The 19,414-nt window shown below is 39.2% G+C and overlaps 1 protein-coding gene across 3 annotated transcripts in view; it reads left to right on the forward strand.

The window, feature by feature from the left end:
- The window catches only part of LOC117345035, a 76,523-nt gene that overhangs the window by 9,369 nt on the left and 47,740 nt on the right, over positions 1–19,414 (forward strand). The window contains exon 2 of one of the 3 annotated variants that reach the window (XM_033907965.1): positions 8,764–8,768. The exons of the other annotated variants lie outside the window; for them this stretch is intronic. Within the exon in view, the coding sequence (XP_033763856.1) occupies positions 8,764–8,768 (5 nt within the window). The remainder of the gene's footprint in view (positions 1–8,763; positions 8,769–19,414) is intronic. 3 annotated transcript variants of the gene reach the window in all.

A 19,414-nucleotide genomic window follows, 5' to 3' on the forward strand; every position in this document is an offset into this window, starting at 1 on the left:
GTTCGATTTTGGTGAGAGAATTGCATTGGTAATCACAGGTATATAGGGGTTTTGAGGGAACAGTGGTTCACCTTTCCAAAACCTGTGTTGTCATGGGAATGAAACAGAGGCTTCTGATTGGTAGAAATTTTGATATTATTTGATTGCGGCGAAAATTGGTACATACAGGTATTGAGGGAAGCCGATTTTCGATGATGTAACATTTTACATATTGACATAAAACCACAATACACACATACATATACAATACTATTACAGTCTTCCATTAGCATAATTTATGACTTATGCAAAGTTGGTCACAATCAAACAAGATATCAACTGACCAAAGTTCAAAGTCAATGGGTCATATGTTAAGGTCGGATTGACATTTTTTAAATGGTATTAAAGATTTTGTTATGACATTATGAAGGTAAGTTGGTGTCAAGCGACCAAATTTTGAAGTTGATTGGGTCTAAATATAAAAAGTTTTAAAACAAAAAAAGGTGAAAAAAGTACTGGTTTGGATTTCTTATACCTCAAATGACAAAAAAAGGACATTATTAAAATATTTTAAAAAATCCTTTTTTTCTCCCCTTTTCTTCACATTTGGTATGTTTTGTTTTTCAGAAAACCCTCTCAAGTTTACCTTATTAGAATAACTGCATTGAGTTTATATCAGTTTGTGTGCTCCTTGATATTAGATTTGAAACAAATTTGAAAAGTGTAATGCTTGTAGAATTCTTTTAGCTAGCTTTTCCATACAATACTAATAAGCAGTATTGTCAGTGGCCCTATTAATGCTAACATTAATGAAACAATAGCAAAGGTTAATCAAAAACATATATCTAATAGTTTCATGTCAATATATTACAATCAGTGCTTTTCCTGGGTATTTTGGGAAAACTTCAATAAGCCAAATTGGGAAAATTTGAGCGCAAACTGTAAATTACACCCAAATACACACATTGAATTTTCTATGCTAACCAATTTTACAGTGCACAGTGTATTCCTAAAAACGAAACTGGGAATTTTTTCATTGATTGTGAAAAGTCGTCATACAAATGTTATTTGGAATTTTCTAGTTGATTTTGCGAAAAAATCAGGCTAAAACGCATTGAGAATGGGGTCGTTTGGCGCACCCAGTTATATAGGCAGGAAAAATACTGACAATAATTATTACATTTACCCTGAAGGGTCAGACACATAGCGGGGCCCTTTCTGACGTGTCAGTGTTCTAGTTGAACTAGCGTTACTGAACGATTGATAATTTGTTGGTGGATATATTAGACTGTGAACTAAAGTACAATTTGAATAAACCGTGAAAATGTCTGCATATCCCTTTTCGGTCCAATACTGACTTTTTTTACTATCTTTTCAATCCCTATAATTTTTATCAGATCTAAAATGGAAAAAATCTATTATATGTTCAGTTGCTTTATGCAACAACAAGAGTTTTTTCTTTATTGATGAATTGCTATAATTTCAATATTTAACATATTTTTTCAAATTTGAATTTCAAATTATTCATGTCCCCGTCAGGTGGCCGGAACGAGCTTGTTTCAGGCTAATGAGTATTATGTTTTTGGTTTATGCAATATGAACGACAACAGAAGATCTCTCGATATTAACCAATGTATCATTGTTAACAAAATTATCAACTGGGTGCCCTGGAATAGCTAGAAATGTTACAGAGAAATATTAAAACAGTCAATTGTCCCTATATACCTGTGTCAGTTAATTTTAAAATTCTGTGAAAGCTGAGAAATGTGCCGATCTCTGTTGTTGTAGTTATGTCCTCGGGCAAGACACTTTACCCTTATCACTCTAGATGGTATGTGACGGGTATCCCATATTTTTTTCAGTGGGGTAGCCACCAGCTACTACAAGGAATTTTTGCCTCAAAATTACCCTGACTGTTCATGTGGCGATAAACCCACCAATCAAACAAACAGTCAATTTTATTGTTTTACGTCAGTGGGGAAACTCATTAGCTGTTTTAGGCCAAGATATCCGGGGATTTAATCCCAGAAGGAAAATAATTTATATTTCTTAAGTAGTAGTTTGACTAAGATTTGTATTGTTTAATGTCCTGTTGACAGGTATTGTCATTTAAGGTAATATCAACTACATAACAACTTTAAAAAAGAAAATTTAAAAAGTTTGTTACAGATTGTGTAAATGAGAAGATTTCTACCTCAACTTTTAATGGCCATGCACAGACAACTCTTGTATGACTATGTGTTTCATCAGGATGCCTGACATTTTGTAAGAGTTACTTCCCTTTGATTATCTGAGGATCAATTTACTACTGGCATGATTGTAAAGTGTCAACTGAACACAAATAGAAAGTCATCTTCATTGACATTCTCAATACAGGTCCATAACTACGTATTAAACAGATGTCAAGCATATGAATATCTCTCGTATTTTTTGAAAAACCAAAGGTGGTTTAATTTCGTGATGGAATCAAGACATTAGTACACAGCATTTAATCTCTTACATCTATGAAATAGAATAAATGATTACTGTATATTTTTTCAAGCCATCAGTTTCAAACAGACACTCAGAAAATTAATGAAATATTTTGTCATGCTATACACATACACTGCCATCTATTAAACTGAATACACAGTCTTTTGACTTTTTGAAATATTGTAATTAAGTGATTAATCAGAAACAATTAATTGGTTAATGACATTGGCAAATTTTCATGAAAATAATATTACCCATCTCGATGAAGTTTCAGGGAGGGACCAGTGAGGGAGCGATTTCCCAAGATATTTTAAAAATAAATAAAAAAATTTTTTTTAAATGTACCATAACATAACACTTAATGAAATTATCCTTTAAAAATTTTGTCATTCTGTGAAAATATTGTCTCAGTTTACCAAATATTCAAAAAGATACCTTATTACGAAAATGTTGTATTTTGAGGATTTGTAGATCATCAATAACAGTATTGACTATTTATCAAAACATTAGAAGCTATCAGACAAAGATTGTAATACACAATATTATAATCATATTCACTGAATTACAAAATATCATCTGTGTATTGAAACCTATGGATGGCCTTGTATATGTAAACCATTAGTGAACCACTTAAGGGATTAATGGCCGTTTGTCAAATTCCCCTATTTTGATTTAATGAAGTATTTTGAAATGGAAATAAGTGGACCACTCCTTAGTCCTCAACCTGTTAGGGGAATGCAATCATCTTTTTCCTGGAAAAGAGGATAGGTGTACTGTGAACTGGGAAAAAGGCTGGTTCTCTCTTACACATCTGTCACGCGGTGGCCGAGTGGTTAAGGTGTACCGACACTTTATCACTAGCCCTCCACCTCTGGGTTGCGAGTTCGAAACCTGCGTGGGGCAGTTGCCAGGTGCTGACCGTAGACCGGTGGTTTTTCTCCGGGTACTTCGGCTTTCCTCCACCTCCAAAACCTGGCATGTCCTTAAATGACCCTGGCTGTTAATATGACGTTAAACAAAAACAAACCAAACCAAATTACACGTCTGTCAATACAGTCATTTGTCTCTTTATATAATAGCTTGACCGACAAATTCAATACAATTTTGTTGATTATGAGGTCTAATAGTTTGTTACTTTGACTTATACAGATTTGTTAATTGAAAAGGTCATTTACTGCTCTGACTAATTTAATTCAAATTTGTTGAGAAGTTCTCTAGCCGTTTTGACTGTAATTGAATACAAATTTGTTGAATAAGGTCTCTAGCCGTTTCGAATGTAATTGAATACAAATTCGTTGAATAAGTGCTAAAGATTTTAGATTCCCGCTTCGGGATGAAGTTTGGGAGGAGTTAGGGTATACTGGAATCAGCATGTCTGTCCTTCCAGGATTATAAATGGATTTCAACAAAACTTTACACATGTGTTATTCATAACATGTTCTTGGAACTCCCTGAATGGCATCAAGTTCCATCAATGTTTACCGGAGTTATGGCCCTTGGCATGTTACGGCCCTTGATGTCATTAAGTGAAATAGTACTTATGGTAACATCTAACAATATTCAAAACACAGGAAGTGGAAGATACAACTTCAGTGAAAGTAGTTTCTGTGATGACCAGTATATTCTACAAGAAATACTGGAGTCTGAGCGTAAGGTTAAAAAATCAGAAGTAAAAGATTACCATAACCAGGTCTAGCTTGGTTTCGTTTAATCCAAATGTTGACTAGTCTTGACACTATTAAAGCATGTCATCATCAGAACCTGACATCTGAATAGTGTTAACAGTTAGTATATACATATGTAGACTGGAGTATTGTATAGGTATTAAGGCATGTAAACCACACTTCCGACAAACTTAAGGGGTCATGGGGTTAGAGGTCTAGGTCTTAATAAGCCAGAGTGAAACAAACTTGGTCAAGTGGTGTGATTTATTCATGCTATAATTTGAGGCATAATTTGTTTCTAGAACCTTAACTATGGGAAGATAATGGAGGCTTCTGATTAGCCAAAATTGAGATATATGTATTGTCCAAATAAGCTGAAAATTGGGAAATTGGAAAATTGGGTTTTGAGGGATAGCAAATACCTTTTTTGGTACTACTTTCCAAAACAGTCGATGCTATGATAGCAGGGTTGAAATTCAGCAATTTAACGGCTTACATTTCATATTTAGACCTTTTTTTCTTGGGATTCCATTTATGAAAAGTACACCAGTGTCCTCTCTCTTTGTCCAGTCCAAACCAATCAATTTCTACCTTAACTGATCTTGCCCCATTGAAACTACATTTCTGCACTGTCAAATGACTCCATTTCGGCCCAATTTAGCCACTCCATCTCTGCCCTGTCTCATCTCTACCCTAGCTATCAAACCACTCCATCTCAGACCTGTTAAACCACTCCATTTTCCCTGTCATACACCACTCTTTCTCTGTCCTGCCTCATTCCTGTCAAACCACTCCATTTCTGCCCTGTCAAACCATCCCATCTGAGTGACTGCCTTGTCAAACCACTCAATTTCTGCCCTGTCAAACCACTCAATTTCTGCTGTCAAACCACTCAATTTCTGCCCTGTCAAACCACTCAATTTCTGCCCTGTCAGACCACTCAATTTCTGCTGTCAAACCACTCAATTGCTTCCCTGTCAAGCCACTCAATTTCTGCTGTCAAACCACTCAATTGCTTCGCTGTCAAACCACTTAATTTCTGCCTTGTTAAACCGATCAATTTCTGCTGTCAAACCACTCAATTTGTGCCCCTTCAAACCACTCAATTGCTTCCCTGTCAAACCACTCAATTGCTGCCCTGTCAAACCACTCAATTTCTGCCCTGTTAAACCACTCAATTTCTGCCCTGTTAAACCACTCAATCTCTGCCCTGTTAAACCATCCCATCTGAGTGAGTGCTATGTTAAACCACCCAATTTCTGCCCTGTTAAACCACTCAACTTCTGTCGTTAAACCACTCAATTTCTGCCCTGTCAAACCACTCAATTTCTGCCCTGTTAAACCATCCAATCTGAGTGAGTGCTCTGTCAAACCACTCAATTTCTGCCCTGTCAAACCACTCAATTTCTGCCCTGTCAAACCACTCAATTTCTGCCTGTCAAACCATCCAATCTGAGTGGCTGTCCTGTCAAACCATCCCATCTGAGTGGCTGTCCTGTCAAACCACTCAATTGCTGCCCGATCAAATCAGCCCATCTGAGTGACTGCCCTGTCAAACTACTCCAACACTGTCTTTTCAAACAAGTCAATCTCTACTCTGTCAAACTAGTCCACATTCTCTTCCCTGTCAAACCACTCCATCTCTTCCCTATCAAACCACTCCATCTCTTCCCTGTCAAACCACTCCATTTCTTCCCTGTCAAACCACTCCATCTCTTCCCTATCAAACCACTCCATCTCTTCCCTGTCAAGCCACTCCATCTCTTCCCTGTCAAGCCACTCCATTTCTTCCCTGTCAAACCACTCCATTTCTTCCCTGTCAAGCCACGTACTCCATCTCTTCCCTGTCAAACCACTCCATCTCTTCCCTGTCAAACCATTCCATCTCTTCCCTGTCAAACCACTCCATCTCTTCCCTGTCAAACCACTCCATTTCTTCCCTGTCAAACAACTCCATCTCTTCCCTGTCAAGCCACGTACTCCATCTCTTCCCTGTCAAACCACTCCATCTCTTCCCTGTCAAACCACTCCATTTCTTCCCTGTCAAACCACTCCATTTCTTCCCTGTCAAACCACTCCATTTCTTCCCTGTCAAACCACTCCATTTCTTCCCTGTCAAACCACTCCATTTCTTCCCTGTCAAACCACTCCATCTCTTCCGTCAAGCCACTCCATTTCTTCCCTGTCAAACCACCCTGTATTTATTGTCAATCAAAATTATTCCATAATATCTGCTGAAACCCATTCCCAGGTGCATCGAGCTCCTCTTATCAAACAATATGGCCACAGTCCCCTACAGTGGTAACCTTGCTGAGCCTGGCAGCCTGCCAAGTATGCTAATACTTGGGATGTCAAGGGCTGGTGGGATGTAGGTCAAGAACACACTATCTGTATACCTTGTTATTAGTGTTTTTTAACCAGCTAATAGCTCAAGTTGGCCCATACATTTAAATTACATAGTGACAGAAGATATGGATGAATTGAGGATATGTCAAAGGAGTATAATTGTCTACATTTTTTCAAGGCAACACATTCTCCTTACATTTACGCTGGCTGAATTTTTATCTGTTCCATCATAAATCCCCTCCCTCTAAGATTTGTCCTAGATGCTTGCATGTACTTTTACAATTATGAAACCAGCTTGATGTTAGTCATAAATCTATCGGACCACAGTCAAAGGCAAAATGTAATATTCCTTTCCACTAAATAGCATTTTTAGTTTGGATATAATCGTTAATTCTGAGCCTGTTAGATGCATTTTCTGGTCTCGACGAGACACATTTAATAAGGAAGTTCAATTTATCTCGCCATGAAGCCTTCAGATGTAGTTACAAAGATAACAGAATTTATTTATATGAAAACTAATTTTTTGTACTTTACACGGAAAGCGTTAATTTTATGGTACCCATAAATACAATAGTTATTTCGTTTTGATGTTTGCTATTAAGCCTCAAGGCTTACACAAAGAACATCAGGCTTTGCTAAGATCCCATTGAAAATGAAATAACTGCAGGAATTTAACTTGTTCTAAAGCTATATGGAGCAGTAAATTAAAAAAAACAAGAATTTTCAAACAAAAATATTAAAGTTTCAGAAATTACTTAATGCAATGATATTATGGCGTGACTATTTCAATGTCATAAATCTTTTTAAAAGTACAAAAAAATTACATTATCAATTTATTTTATGTTCCAATGCAACAATTATGAGGTCAAGATATACTTTAACGCCTTCTAGTTCATGTTTTGGTAGAAAATGCATCTCTCTTTAAAGAAATTTTTTTTTTTATCTATATGTATCCGGTACTTATGTACCGATTATGGCTTCTTAAATCGCTGAGGTGTTAAATTCAATCGGTGCTTTGAAAGCGGGATAATATTCAGGGTATCTTATTTTTCTACCTCCATGGTGAATTTGATCATTCACAAGGTTATATATAGATCTTATCCTAATCTCGACCGATTTTCATGTGTTTGTACGTCGTGTGGAATTAAGAAGATGCACAGAGCGATTGAATGCACTACTGGTTACTGGAATTTTAACCTTTATACCGAAGTATATAAAATCTAGCGACCTTCCAGCTATGTCATACATGTATTTTGCTTAGAAACCGGCAGGGGTGATAGGGGGAGGGGATGGAGGTCAAGGGTGAGGTTCAAAGGTGGGGTTGGGGGTTAGAGGGGGTAGGTTTTCCTCTCTGCCTGGCTTGTAGGTATATGTACATGTGACTTATGTACCTACATATGAAGATTAAACACTGAAGTTTGTCAGTTGACTCTAGAGGCTTCATTCCTGGAGGGATTTTTAGCATACTTCACACAATTACCATATACGGACCATCATATCTTTGACAAGTTTAAATTTCAAGGTTGTTGGGTCAAGGTCAAGGTCAAAGTCATGCACCGGTACTATTTTTAGAAAATCATTTGTCGACATCCTGGTAGCTTCTTTCCTTTAGAGGTTGTTATCAAACTTCTCACATTTACAAAGAACTGTAATATCCCACACAAGTTCTAGTCTCAGGGTTACTGGGTCGAGGTCAAGGTCTAGGCGCAGATCCAGGATTTTCGAAAGGGGGGGGGGGGGGAGTCTAGTAATTTAGTGATAATGCGAACTGCCATAGGCGCGAGAAGAATTTTTTTAGCGAGGGGTCTGGGGGCCGCCCATCTGGTCCAGGGAAGCACCTTGGTAAGGGGTTCCAGGGGGGCGAAGCCAGGGGAGTCCTGCAGAAAATGAATATAGCAAATTTGCAATCATCCGGAATATGGCGCGGATCTAGGATTTTTGAAAAGGGTGTCCAGTAATTTAGTGAGCGCCATAGGCGCAAGCCAAATTTTTTTAGGCGAGGGGTCTGGGGGCCACCGCCAAGGCCCCCAGCGGGTCCAGGGCAGTAATTTAGTGAGAATGCAAGCGCCGTAGGCGACCCCCAGGATCCCCCCCTCCCCTTAGATCCGCTAGTGAGGTCACCATTCCTTATTTTAGAAAATCAAGTTTCTTTAAAAATCATTACAGTGTAATAGTTGATGGGGACTGGTAGGGAACATGTATAATACTTTACCTATACTGACAGACTCAGTATGCTTTCTTCTTTTTTTTCTTTTTTTCTGAAGAAATTTGATTTTTTGGTATTAACCTGAATCAATTACAGCGAAGGTACATATATATATTTATTAAATGTTTACCAGTGCATGCTCATAAATAAACATATCAAAATCCCTCATTTGATACCTACCAGTCTGATAGCAAACATGTCAGGCAATTTATCAGAAAAAGATGAAACTTTATTGAACAGACCATATTAAAATTAAAATTAAAATTGTCAATAATGCTTTCAAGTGAAACATCTTATGAATATGTAAGATTTATGTATATACAGGAGTGTTTTATGTATATACACGAGTGTTTTATGTTAATACACGAGTGTTTTATGTATATACACGAGTGTTTTATGTATATACACGAGTGTTTTATGTATATACACGAGTGTTTTATGTATATACAGGAGTGTTTTATGTATATACACGAGTGTTTTATGTTAATACACGAGTGTTTTATGTATATACACGAGTGTTTTATGTATATACACGAGTGTTTTATGTATATACACGAGCGTTTTATGTATATACACGAGTGTTTTATGTATATACACGAGTGTTTTATGTATATACACGAGTGTTTTATGTTAATACACGAGTGTTTTATGTATATACACGAGTGTTTTATGTATATACACGAGTGTTTTATGTATATACGCGAGTGTTTTCCACGTTTTTTGAGGTACAGATTGGCTTTTTCTAATCTTTCTTTAAAAGAAAAATGATTTTAAAATGAAACAGATAGAAAGAAATGGGTCCCAGGTGTTCTGGTTCCCAGGTGTTCTGGTTCCCAGGTGTTCAATATATTTCTTTAACCAGGATTTGTGTGGGTACATATTGGAAAGTTGTGTCCATGAAGAATTATAGGTCACTGTGAGCTATATATGACCTTTGACCTTCAGAAGGAGGGATTTATTTCCAAAGTACATCTTTATGGGAAGTCGGTGTTAAGGATTTGCTTCAAGAGTTGTAGTGGTATATGTCTCAGGAAGTCGTGTACAGGTCACATCAGAAAAGTGGCGCCAAAATTACAATAGAATCAAACAAAATATAGAACAACTACTAGTCATGATGGTTTAAAATCTCGCCTGCATGAAGTATCAAAGAAATTTCATAATTAAATCTGAGTCAGGATCAATATCATGTAGACAAGAGTAAACAAAACACAAAACAAGGGCAGTAACTTTTAAAATTATCAGCGATTATCAATTACGGAATAAAGGGCTGCCTGGAATGATGGTATCGATCATCGGTCGAGATCTTCGAGAGAAGATTCCTAGAGAAAGTTAAATCTAAATGAAATAAAAAGCAATAACTCTTCCAAAACTGATCAAATCAAAATGGTCTTAATACACGAAGAAAAACTTTAATATCATTATACAGATGATTCTATTAAGGCTATATGTGACATCTGGGAGCTCAGTTTAGAGAGTATATAATTGTTACAGAAAACTGATAATTTACTAACTAATATGGGATAGAGTTCCCATATGATAATTATTAAATCTTGTACATTTAACTCTGCTTCTATTAAGGCTATATGCGATATCTGGGAACTCAGTTTAGAGAGTATATAATTGTTACAGAAAACTGATAATTTACTAACTAATATGGGATAGAGTTCCCATATGCTAATTATTAAATCTTGTACATTTAATTCTTCTTCTATTAAGGCTATATGCGATATCTGGGGAACTCAGTTTAGAGAGTATATAATTGTTACAGTAATACTGTGATAATGTACAATGTGGGTAGAGTTCCCAAACCTCGGTGCTAATTATCAAATCTTTGAATCACAATAACAAATATATGTATATAAATGCCGTATTTGACCTGATAGACATAATGCACCTGCCCCTATATTCCACACAAGAAAAAGGATGGTTGTGCTAATTGAAAGACTTGTCTGTTAATAAATGCTGTATATTAACTTGTTTTCACTTCGATTCATAAAGATATTGAAATTAAAAAAAAAAAAATCCACTCGGATTTCACATGGAAATTTTTCTCTGTAAATTGTTTTATTATTAGCGCACCTCTTTTGTGTCTTTGTAAGTACAGAGTGCGCTTATTAGATGAGGTATGGTATGTAAAATAGAAAATTATGATAAAGGAAGAATAAAGAACTTAATTACAGTGTTAATACCGTATTTGTCGTAATTAGTGCCAAGGGTGCTTAAAAAGTCACAGCTATTGGGCGCTGATTTATATGTAACTATTTATGTTAACTCTTTACGTACTCATTCAAATTTCGCGGTCGCTACCGGAAGTGAATGCTGGGTAGGTCCTTTGTGTATTGGAGCATATGGCTATCACATCAGACGTCGATAAAACGATCTTTTACTGATCTTTTACTGTTGTATAATGCTTAATATTAAATGAAGTTTATCATATGGAACAAGTACTGAGTACGGAAACTCTTTTACCCAATTTTTCCTTTAAAATACGGCGAAATCACCAGGCAGAATCGCGGGAAATGACATGTTAATCGGCACATGTGTCACACATGTGCAAGAAATCACGCAGCCAAAACATCGTTTTTTCGGTGTGTAAAAATATTTTACGTATTTCTTACTTATTTTGATGATAAACGTTACTCAATTATATATATATTATCGTTTTTAATTGTTTTATTGTGTTTAACACCTCAACAATCTCGCAGAAAACGAAAGTAAATTTGAGGCCGCCATTTTGTAGCTATGTAAACAGCTCGGCATGAACCGGCGGAATTCTTTGAAATAGACAATCTTAACGAATGAATTATGCTTCTGGTACGTAAAATATACCATCAATACAATATTTACATTGCTTTTTATTTCTTAAAAACATCATTTCCGTGTCAATTCCTTCGTATGACTATGCTAAACCAGCAAGTAATATCAACATCTTGTTTTACGACGATTTGAGTCGTCTCAAAGGATGGAAGGCATGTTAATTGCGACGTGTGTAGTCGTCATGAAGGATACAAGAGCACATTTTTGTGACGTCTGTAGTCGTCGTGAGTACGGAAAGAGTTAAAGAAAAAAAGAAAAAGGATTTTATAAAAAAAAAAGTCAGTAAAGCTTGATGCATTGTGACCAAATATTTAAGATTTACTTGGAGTCTGGCTTAATTTGATCACCAAACTTAGTCTTCAGAAATGTAAGTAATGTGACTTATTTTTAAGTTGTTTCATGAATAGGAGGGAGGCGGCTTATGATTTCAATTTTTCCACAGGAAATGGGAGGGAAGCTAGGGGGAGGGGCGCTAATTACGACAAGTACAGTACATCATCATACAGCTGTTTTCGCCTTCTATTTAAAAACAAATTGTGAAGAAGGGAAGTTGGGGAAATAAAAAATATGTCTTGTCTTGTATGGTGTAATATATAGGCATGTAAGTTCAAAGTTAGAAGTAACTCTGGACACATTCAGAACCGATCTATTTCTTCAAGGAGATCACAGAACGAAAAAATCAGGGGTTTTCAATGTTAAATTGTTCTTGTATATAACGCATTACACCTTACAAGGTTGACGTATTGACTCTTCTTTTAGTAACAGAAAAATTCCATGGCTTCAATCATTGAAATCTTAACTTTTCATTTCTCCAACTCTTTTGAACCATACCAAGGGATGGCCTTGGTTCCATATATATATATATTTGACGGTAACAGGGTGCACTTACTTTAAATAATTATAAGAGACACTTTTACGGATCCGTACCCGGCTACCTTCTTAAATCCTTTGTCGGTTATGCACTTTGAAGGAAACCTGTTCGTCAACATTTCATGCACTGTCAATCATAGCTATTGGAGCCATGGGAATATCTTCTCATCAATACCGTCACTTGCTGAAAAAAATGTCTCTGATGAATGAGAATTTAATGTATCTTGATAACTTCATAAATGTAATATTGTAGAATACATGGCCAGTTTGTGAACTGTTTTAAGTCAAATTTAAAGCTTTATAGGTGCAGGTCAATGAACTAGTCACTCAATTAAAACTGACAAGGATGTGTTTGTTCATCTAGCATACCTTAATACTGGATGAAAACAGAGAAATTAAAATTGTGTTTGGGCCCAATGTGGCTGTTACAATTTTGTATCGTCAGCATAAAATATAAGTTAACATATGAACAGATTAAATTTAAGTCAATGAAAAAAGGTCATAAGGTCATCTAAATTTTCTGGTTAAGTCACTGTGGAGGCATCAATATCTCAGTCAGTTAGAGTACCGACTTAAACTCAAGTGAGGGGGCCGTGATAGCTCAGTCGGTTAGACCCCTGGTCCATAGCCTCTGGTGAGGGGGCCGTGATAGCTCAGTCTGTTAGACCACTAGTCCATAACCTCAGGTGAGGGGGCCGTGATAGCTCAGTCTGTTAGACCCCTGGTCCATAACCTCAGGTGAGGGGGCCGTGATAGCTCAGTCTGTTAGACCCCTGGTCCATAACCTCAGGTGAGGGGGCCATGATAGCTCAGTCTGTTAGACCCCTGGTCCATAACCTCAGGTGAGGGGGCCGTGATAGCTCAGTCTGTTAGACCCCTGGTCCATAACTTCAGGTGAGGGGGCCGTGATACATGTAGCTCAGTCTGTTAGACCCCTCAAGGTCCATAACCTCAGGTGAGGGGGCCGTGATAGCTCAGTCTGTTAGACCGCTAGTCCATAACTTCAGGTGAGGGGGCCGTGATAGCTCAGTCTGTTAGACCGCTAGTCCATAACCTCAGGTGAGGCGGCCGTGATAGCTCAGTCTGTTAGACCGCTAGTCCATAACCTCAGGAGAGGGGGCCGTGATAGCTCAATCTGTTAGACCCCTGGTCCATAGCCTCAGGTGAGGGGGCCGTGATAGCTCAGTCTGTTAGACCCCTGGTCCATAGCCTCAGGTGAGGGGGCTGTGATAGCTCAGTCTGTTAGACCGCTAGTCCATAACCTCAGGTGAGGAGGCCGACTGATAGCTCAGTCTGTTAGACCGCTAGTCCATAACTTCAGGTGAGGGGGCCGTGATAGCTCAGTCTGTTAGACCCCTGGTCCATAACTTCAGGTGAGGGGGCCGTGATAGCTCAGTCTGTTAGACCCCTGGTCCATAACTTCAGGTGAGGGGGCCGTGATAGCTCAGTCTGTAAGACCCCTCAAGGTCCATAACCTCAGGTGAGGGGGCTGTGATAGCTCAGTCTGTTAGACCCCTGGTCCATAACCTCAGGTGAGGGGGCCGTGATAGCTCATAGTCTGTTAGACCCCTCAAGGTCCATAACCTCAGGTGAGGGGGCCGTGATAGCTCAGTCTGTTAAACCCCTGGTCCATAACTTCAGGTGAGGGGGCCGTGATAGCTCAGTCTGTTAGACCCCTGGTCCATAGCCTCAGGAGAGGGGGCCGTGATAGCTCAATCTGTTAGACCCCTGGTCCATAACCTCAGGTGAGGGGGCCGTGATAGCTCAGTCTGTTAGACCCCTCAAGGTCCATAGCCTCAGGTGAGGGGGCCGTGATAGCTCAGTCTGTTAGACCCCTGGTCCATAACTTCAGGTGAGGGGGCCGTGATACATGTAGCTCAGTCTGTTAGACCCCTCAAGGTCCATAACCTCAGGTGAGGGGGCCGTGATAGCTCAGTCTGTTAGACCGCTAGTCCATAACCTCAGGTGAGGGGGCCGTGATAGCTCAGTCTGTTAGACCCCTGGTCCATAACCTCAGGTGAGGGGGCCGTGATAGCTCAGTCTATTAGACGCCTGGTCCATAACTTCAAGTGAGGGGGCCGTGATAGCTCAGTCTATTAGACCCCTGGTCCATAACCTCAGGTGAGGGGGCCGTGATAGCTCAGTCTGTTAGACCCCTGGTCCATAACCTCAGGTGAGGGGGCCGTGATAACTCAGTCTATTAGACGCCTGGTCCATAGCCTCAGGTGAGGGGGCCGTGATAACTCAGTCTGTTAGACCCCTGGTCCATAACCTCAGGTGAGGGGGCCGTGATAGCTCAGTCTGTTAGACTCCTGGTCCATAACCTCAGGTGAGGGGGCCGTGATAGCTCAGTCTGTTAGACCCCTGGTCCATAACCTCAGGTGAGGGGGCTGTGATAGCTCAGTCTGTTAGACCCCTGGTCCATAACCTCAGGTGAGGGGGCCGTGATAGCTCAGTCTGTTAGACCCCTGGTCCATAGCCTCAGGTGAGGGGGCTGTGATAGCTCAGTCTGTTAAACCCCTGGTCCATAACCTCAGGTGAGGGGGCCGTGATAGCTCAGTCTGTTAGACCCCTGGTCCATAGCCTCAGGTGAGGGGGCCGTGATAGCTCAGTCTGTTAGACCCCTGGTCCATAGCCTCAGGTGAGGGGGCTGTGATAGCTCAGTCTGTTAGACCCCTGGTCCATAGCCTCAGGTGAGGGGGCCGTGATAGCTCAGTCTGTTAGACCCCTGGTCCATAGCCTCAGGTGAGGGGGCCGTGATAGCTCAGTCTGTTAGACCCCTGGTCCATAGCCTCAGGTGAGGGGGCCGTGATAGCTCAGTCTGTTAGACCCCTGGTCCATAACCTCAGGTGAGGGGGCCGTGATAGCTCAGTCTGTTAGACCCCTGGTCCATAACCTCAGGTGAGGGGGCTGTGATAGCTCAGTCTGTTAGACCCCTGGTCCATAGCCTCAGGTGAGGGGGCCGTGATAGCTCAGTCTGTTAGACCCCTGGTCCATAACCTCAGGTGAGGGGGCCGTGATAGCTCAGTCTGTTAGACCCCTGGTCCATAACCTCAGGTGAGGGGGCCGTGATAGCTCAGTCTGTTAGACCCCTGGTCCATAACCTCAGGTGAGGGGGCTGTGATAGCTCAGTCTGTTAGACCCCTGGTCCATAACCTCAGGTGAGGGGGCTGTGATAGCTCAGTCTGTTAGACCCCTGGTCCATAACCTCAGGTGAGGGGGCTGTGATAGCTCAGTCTGTTAGACCCCTGGTCCATAACCTCAGGTGAGGGGGCTGTGATAGCTCAATCTGTTAGACCCCTGGTCCATAACCTCAGGTGAGGGGGCTGTGATAGCTCAGTCTGTTAGACCCCTGGTCCATAACCTCAGGTGAGGGGGCTGCGACAGCAGTCAGTTTGAGCGCCGGCTTTAACGTGACCTTAGGTGAGGGCGCTGCGGATTCAGGGTTTTTGAGTCTAATAAGTTACTTTTTTTAGCCGAGGGTGTTAGGGGACATGTAATGCTTAAGTAATACCAAGTATGCTTGCTTATTAAAACAGTTGTTCTGGAGCTCGAGCCTGTCAGGGAGCTTAATTGGCCTTATTGGGGAATTTTCGCTTTTTTTTTTGTTAGTTATTAGGAAATACAGCAATACAGGATTTTTGTCCAAATTTGGGCTGAAGCATCCTTATGTGAAAGGGAAATTTTGTGTTATGGGTTTAACACCTTGGGGTTTGAGGTGTAGAGCCCAATAATAGAAGCTAGTGCTTAAAAATCCTTTTTTTGTGTGCAAATGACAGGAATTAGTTTAAATTTGGTCTGAAGCATTCTTGCGGTAAAGGGGAACTTATTTTGCAATGAAAACTGGGCCTGGCTCCCTATGGGTTGGAGGGACAGCCCAAATGGGACCAATTACATAGAGATAGCCCATTTAATATGCTTCATATGAATGATTTAATGGAAAATTTGGGTGAAGGAGATCCAATGTATAAAAGCAGGGGCCCCCCCAGATGTTCTGACACTTTATCACTAGCCCTCCACCTCTGGGTTGTGAGTTCGAAACCTATGTGGGGCAGTTGCCAGGTACTGACCGTAGGCCGGTGGTTTTTTCCGGGTACTCCAGCTTTCCTCCACCTCCAAAACCTGGCACGTCCTTAGATGACCCTGGCTGTTAAAAACAAACAAACAAACCCCCAGATGTTGGAGGGGTGGGGCACAATAAGGGAAAAGAGGAATTTCTTGACCTTTTTTCTGTATGGATAAAGGGATTTTGATAAATTTTGATCAGGAGAATTCGATCCTTTGACAATAGCAATTGAATATATGATAACTTAAATGTCCAATTCCCCACAGAGGTAGAGGGACAGGGCCCAGTGAGGGAAGTTAACATTAGTTATTTGATATATGACTCTGTCATAAAGTTCTATTTAACTTAATTTGCTTTGAATCTTCTCTGGAACCAGAAAGCTTAATGTTTGTTAAAGGAAAGTGTTGATTGACAATGCTTGGTACCATGTGGTAGATGCTAAACTGGGAAAAGGATTTGTAACACAACTTTAATAAGATTGTTTTGTCAGAATCACTGCATGATCGTAAAATACCCAGGTGAGTGATACAGGCCCTCTGGGCCTCTTGTTTTAATGAAACTTCCCATTTTGGGATGCCTTTTCCATTTAAACAATATGATCAGAATAGTTTATTTAAAGTTGTTTTGACCCATATTTATACATATATCTTGTCAGTTTTAATTAAGATACTTTTTCGAAAGATTTTCCTATTTGCTTTATAATGCTCAGCAATAACCTCTGTACAATTCAAAGTCGCATACTTACAAATTCTTTCACAGCTTCAAAGACATTTCATTGAAAACACTCCTTGCTCCTAACACTGTGACCTCTAAATGTTTAATTGAAGGTCACATGTGTGGTGTCGAAAACAAGATGTCTTGTTTATATTAGATTCTTCATAATAAGAATGAGAAATGGTTCTTAGAAAGCAATCGGATACCAACGCCAGGGTTTCTTGTCTCCGAGTGTCAATTGTTTCGTCTATTTTGAGACTTTGCAGAAGACATACGTTGCCTTTGTCTAACTGTATCTGAACTCTCTGATGTATCACATTACTCAAAAACAAATCGAGGAATTGAATTAAAATTTCACAGTTAAATTGTTTTAAAAATGTGGGAAAAAAGACCTTGACTGTATTTTTATGTGTAAAATCTTAAATCAATTTGAAAGAAGCTATTCGCTTTGTGTTATTGAGACTGTAATTGTTCAATATGTCTGCCGAACAACTACCGTGTTTTGTTTATCTTCTGTTAACAATACAAAAACTTCTAGTAACCTTGGCAACAAATCAATTTTGAGTAGACTTGCAGTATCAACTGTTTACCGAGCTTCAATCTATCAACTTGATTTGTTTTTCAATTTTCCTGACGGATGCGATTACCAGCCTTGAGATCACTCCAGACACAGTGTAATAGCTTCATATTGGCCTTGGAAATAATTTCCCTTGCGCTTTCAAGCAAGCTAAATCCATTTATTAACACTAAATTATTCATAAATGTTTTATGACTAACTGGTATTGGATGAGAAATGGGGAAATGCATTCAAAGTGATTGAAATTAATGGTGTTTTTCACGGACATGATAGGGGAGAAATTTTATTGCATGTTTTGTTTTCAAATTGTTTTGCGGTAATGTTGTGTTTCAAGTCTAATTTTCTTGGTTTAAATTGGTCTATGTGAGGAAGAACTATTGATGTTTTTCGGAAATCTCTCAACAAATGCAGCTTTTACCATTATTCTATTTATTCATTGCTTTGTTAGCTTTAGAAAAGTACACACAATTCCTCAAATTATGAAATCTCACGTCACCATCCATTTGATCAAGTCTGGAAATAATTGCAATAAACATCTCATAAAATAATTATGAACTTTGATAAAACATACTTAAACAGAGGAAGCATTTCATCTTTTGTTCAAAAACATTTCTTAATTAGACTAGCTAGGACTGTTTATCTTTGAATTCAATTAAAAGCATTCAAAGCATTTAGTTTACCTTGATTCATCAATATACTGTGTGTGAATTTTAAACTCGCATGCCTGGGCGATGTTTACCTTGGTTCATCATTTTAAACTTGCATGCCTGGGCGATGTTTACCTCTGGTAATAAATGATCTCGCATTAAAGTTCAAGGAAAATCCTAAAATGCATGTGATTATGAACAGAATTTTTTTTGCTTTTTTTGTTTATTTGAGAATTTCATAATTAAATCATAATATCTAATCTTAAGAGAATGTATTGTATATATTTTTAGGTTACCCTAGACGATTTAAGTCTCGGATACCTGTTGCGTTGCCTTTTTGTGTAGTCTTAGTGGTGTGAGCCATAAACAATTTACATTTTTGACTTCTTCTCAATAACCAAGAGGCCAAGAGTCTTGATATTAGCCAGTAGCTAATATCATGCAAGTTTGTTCAAATGTATAACCTTGACCTTTCAAAATCTGTAAACAACTTCTTCTAATCAACTAAGAGGTCCCAAGTCATGATATGAAGCCAGAGGGATGCTGGGATGAAAGAATACCAACGCTGTTCAAAAAAATGGCCTTTACCTACTTTTAAGATCGATTGGTTCAAATGTGTTGAAATCTTTAAACAAATTCTTTTCAATTACCAAGAAGCCATAGTCATGGTATTGGGGCAGCTTCATGCATGGATAAAGGGTTACCAAAGGTGTTCAAAAAATTACCTTATGACCAACTTTCAAGATCACAGACATCAAATACCTGGTGATGAGGCCATGTCTTGTGATAAGCCCATGTGTAGTAATAACCCCATGTGTGGTAATAAGCCCATGTCTGGTAATAACCCCATGTTTGGTAATAACTTCATGCCTGGTAATAACCCCATGTTTGGTAATAACTTCATGCCTGGTAATAAGCCCATGTCTGGTAATAAGCCCATGTGTGGTAATAAGCCCATGTCTGGTAATAAGCCCATGTCTGGTAATAAGCCCATGTCTGGTAATAAGCCCATGTCTGGTAATAAGCCCATGTCTGGTAATAAGCCCATGTCTGGAA

The sequence above is a fragment of the Pecten maximus genome, chromosome 16 (genome assembly GCF_902652985.1).
Source record: "Pecten maximus chromosome 16, xPecMax1.1, whole genome shotgun sequence".
In the NCBI taxonomy this organism is placed as follows: Eukaryota; Metazoa; Mollusca; class Bivalvia; order Pectinida; family Pectinidae; genus Pecten; species Pecten maximus.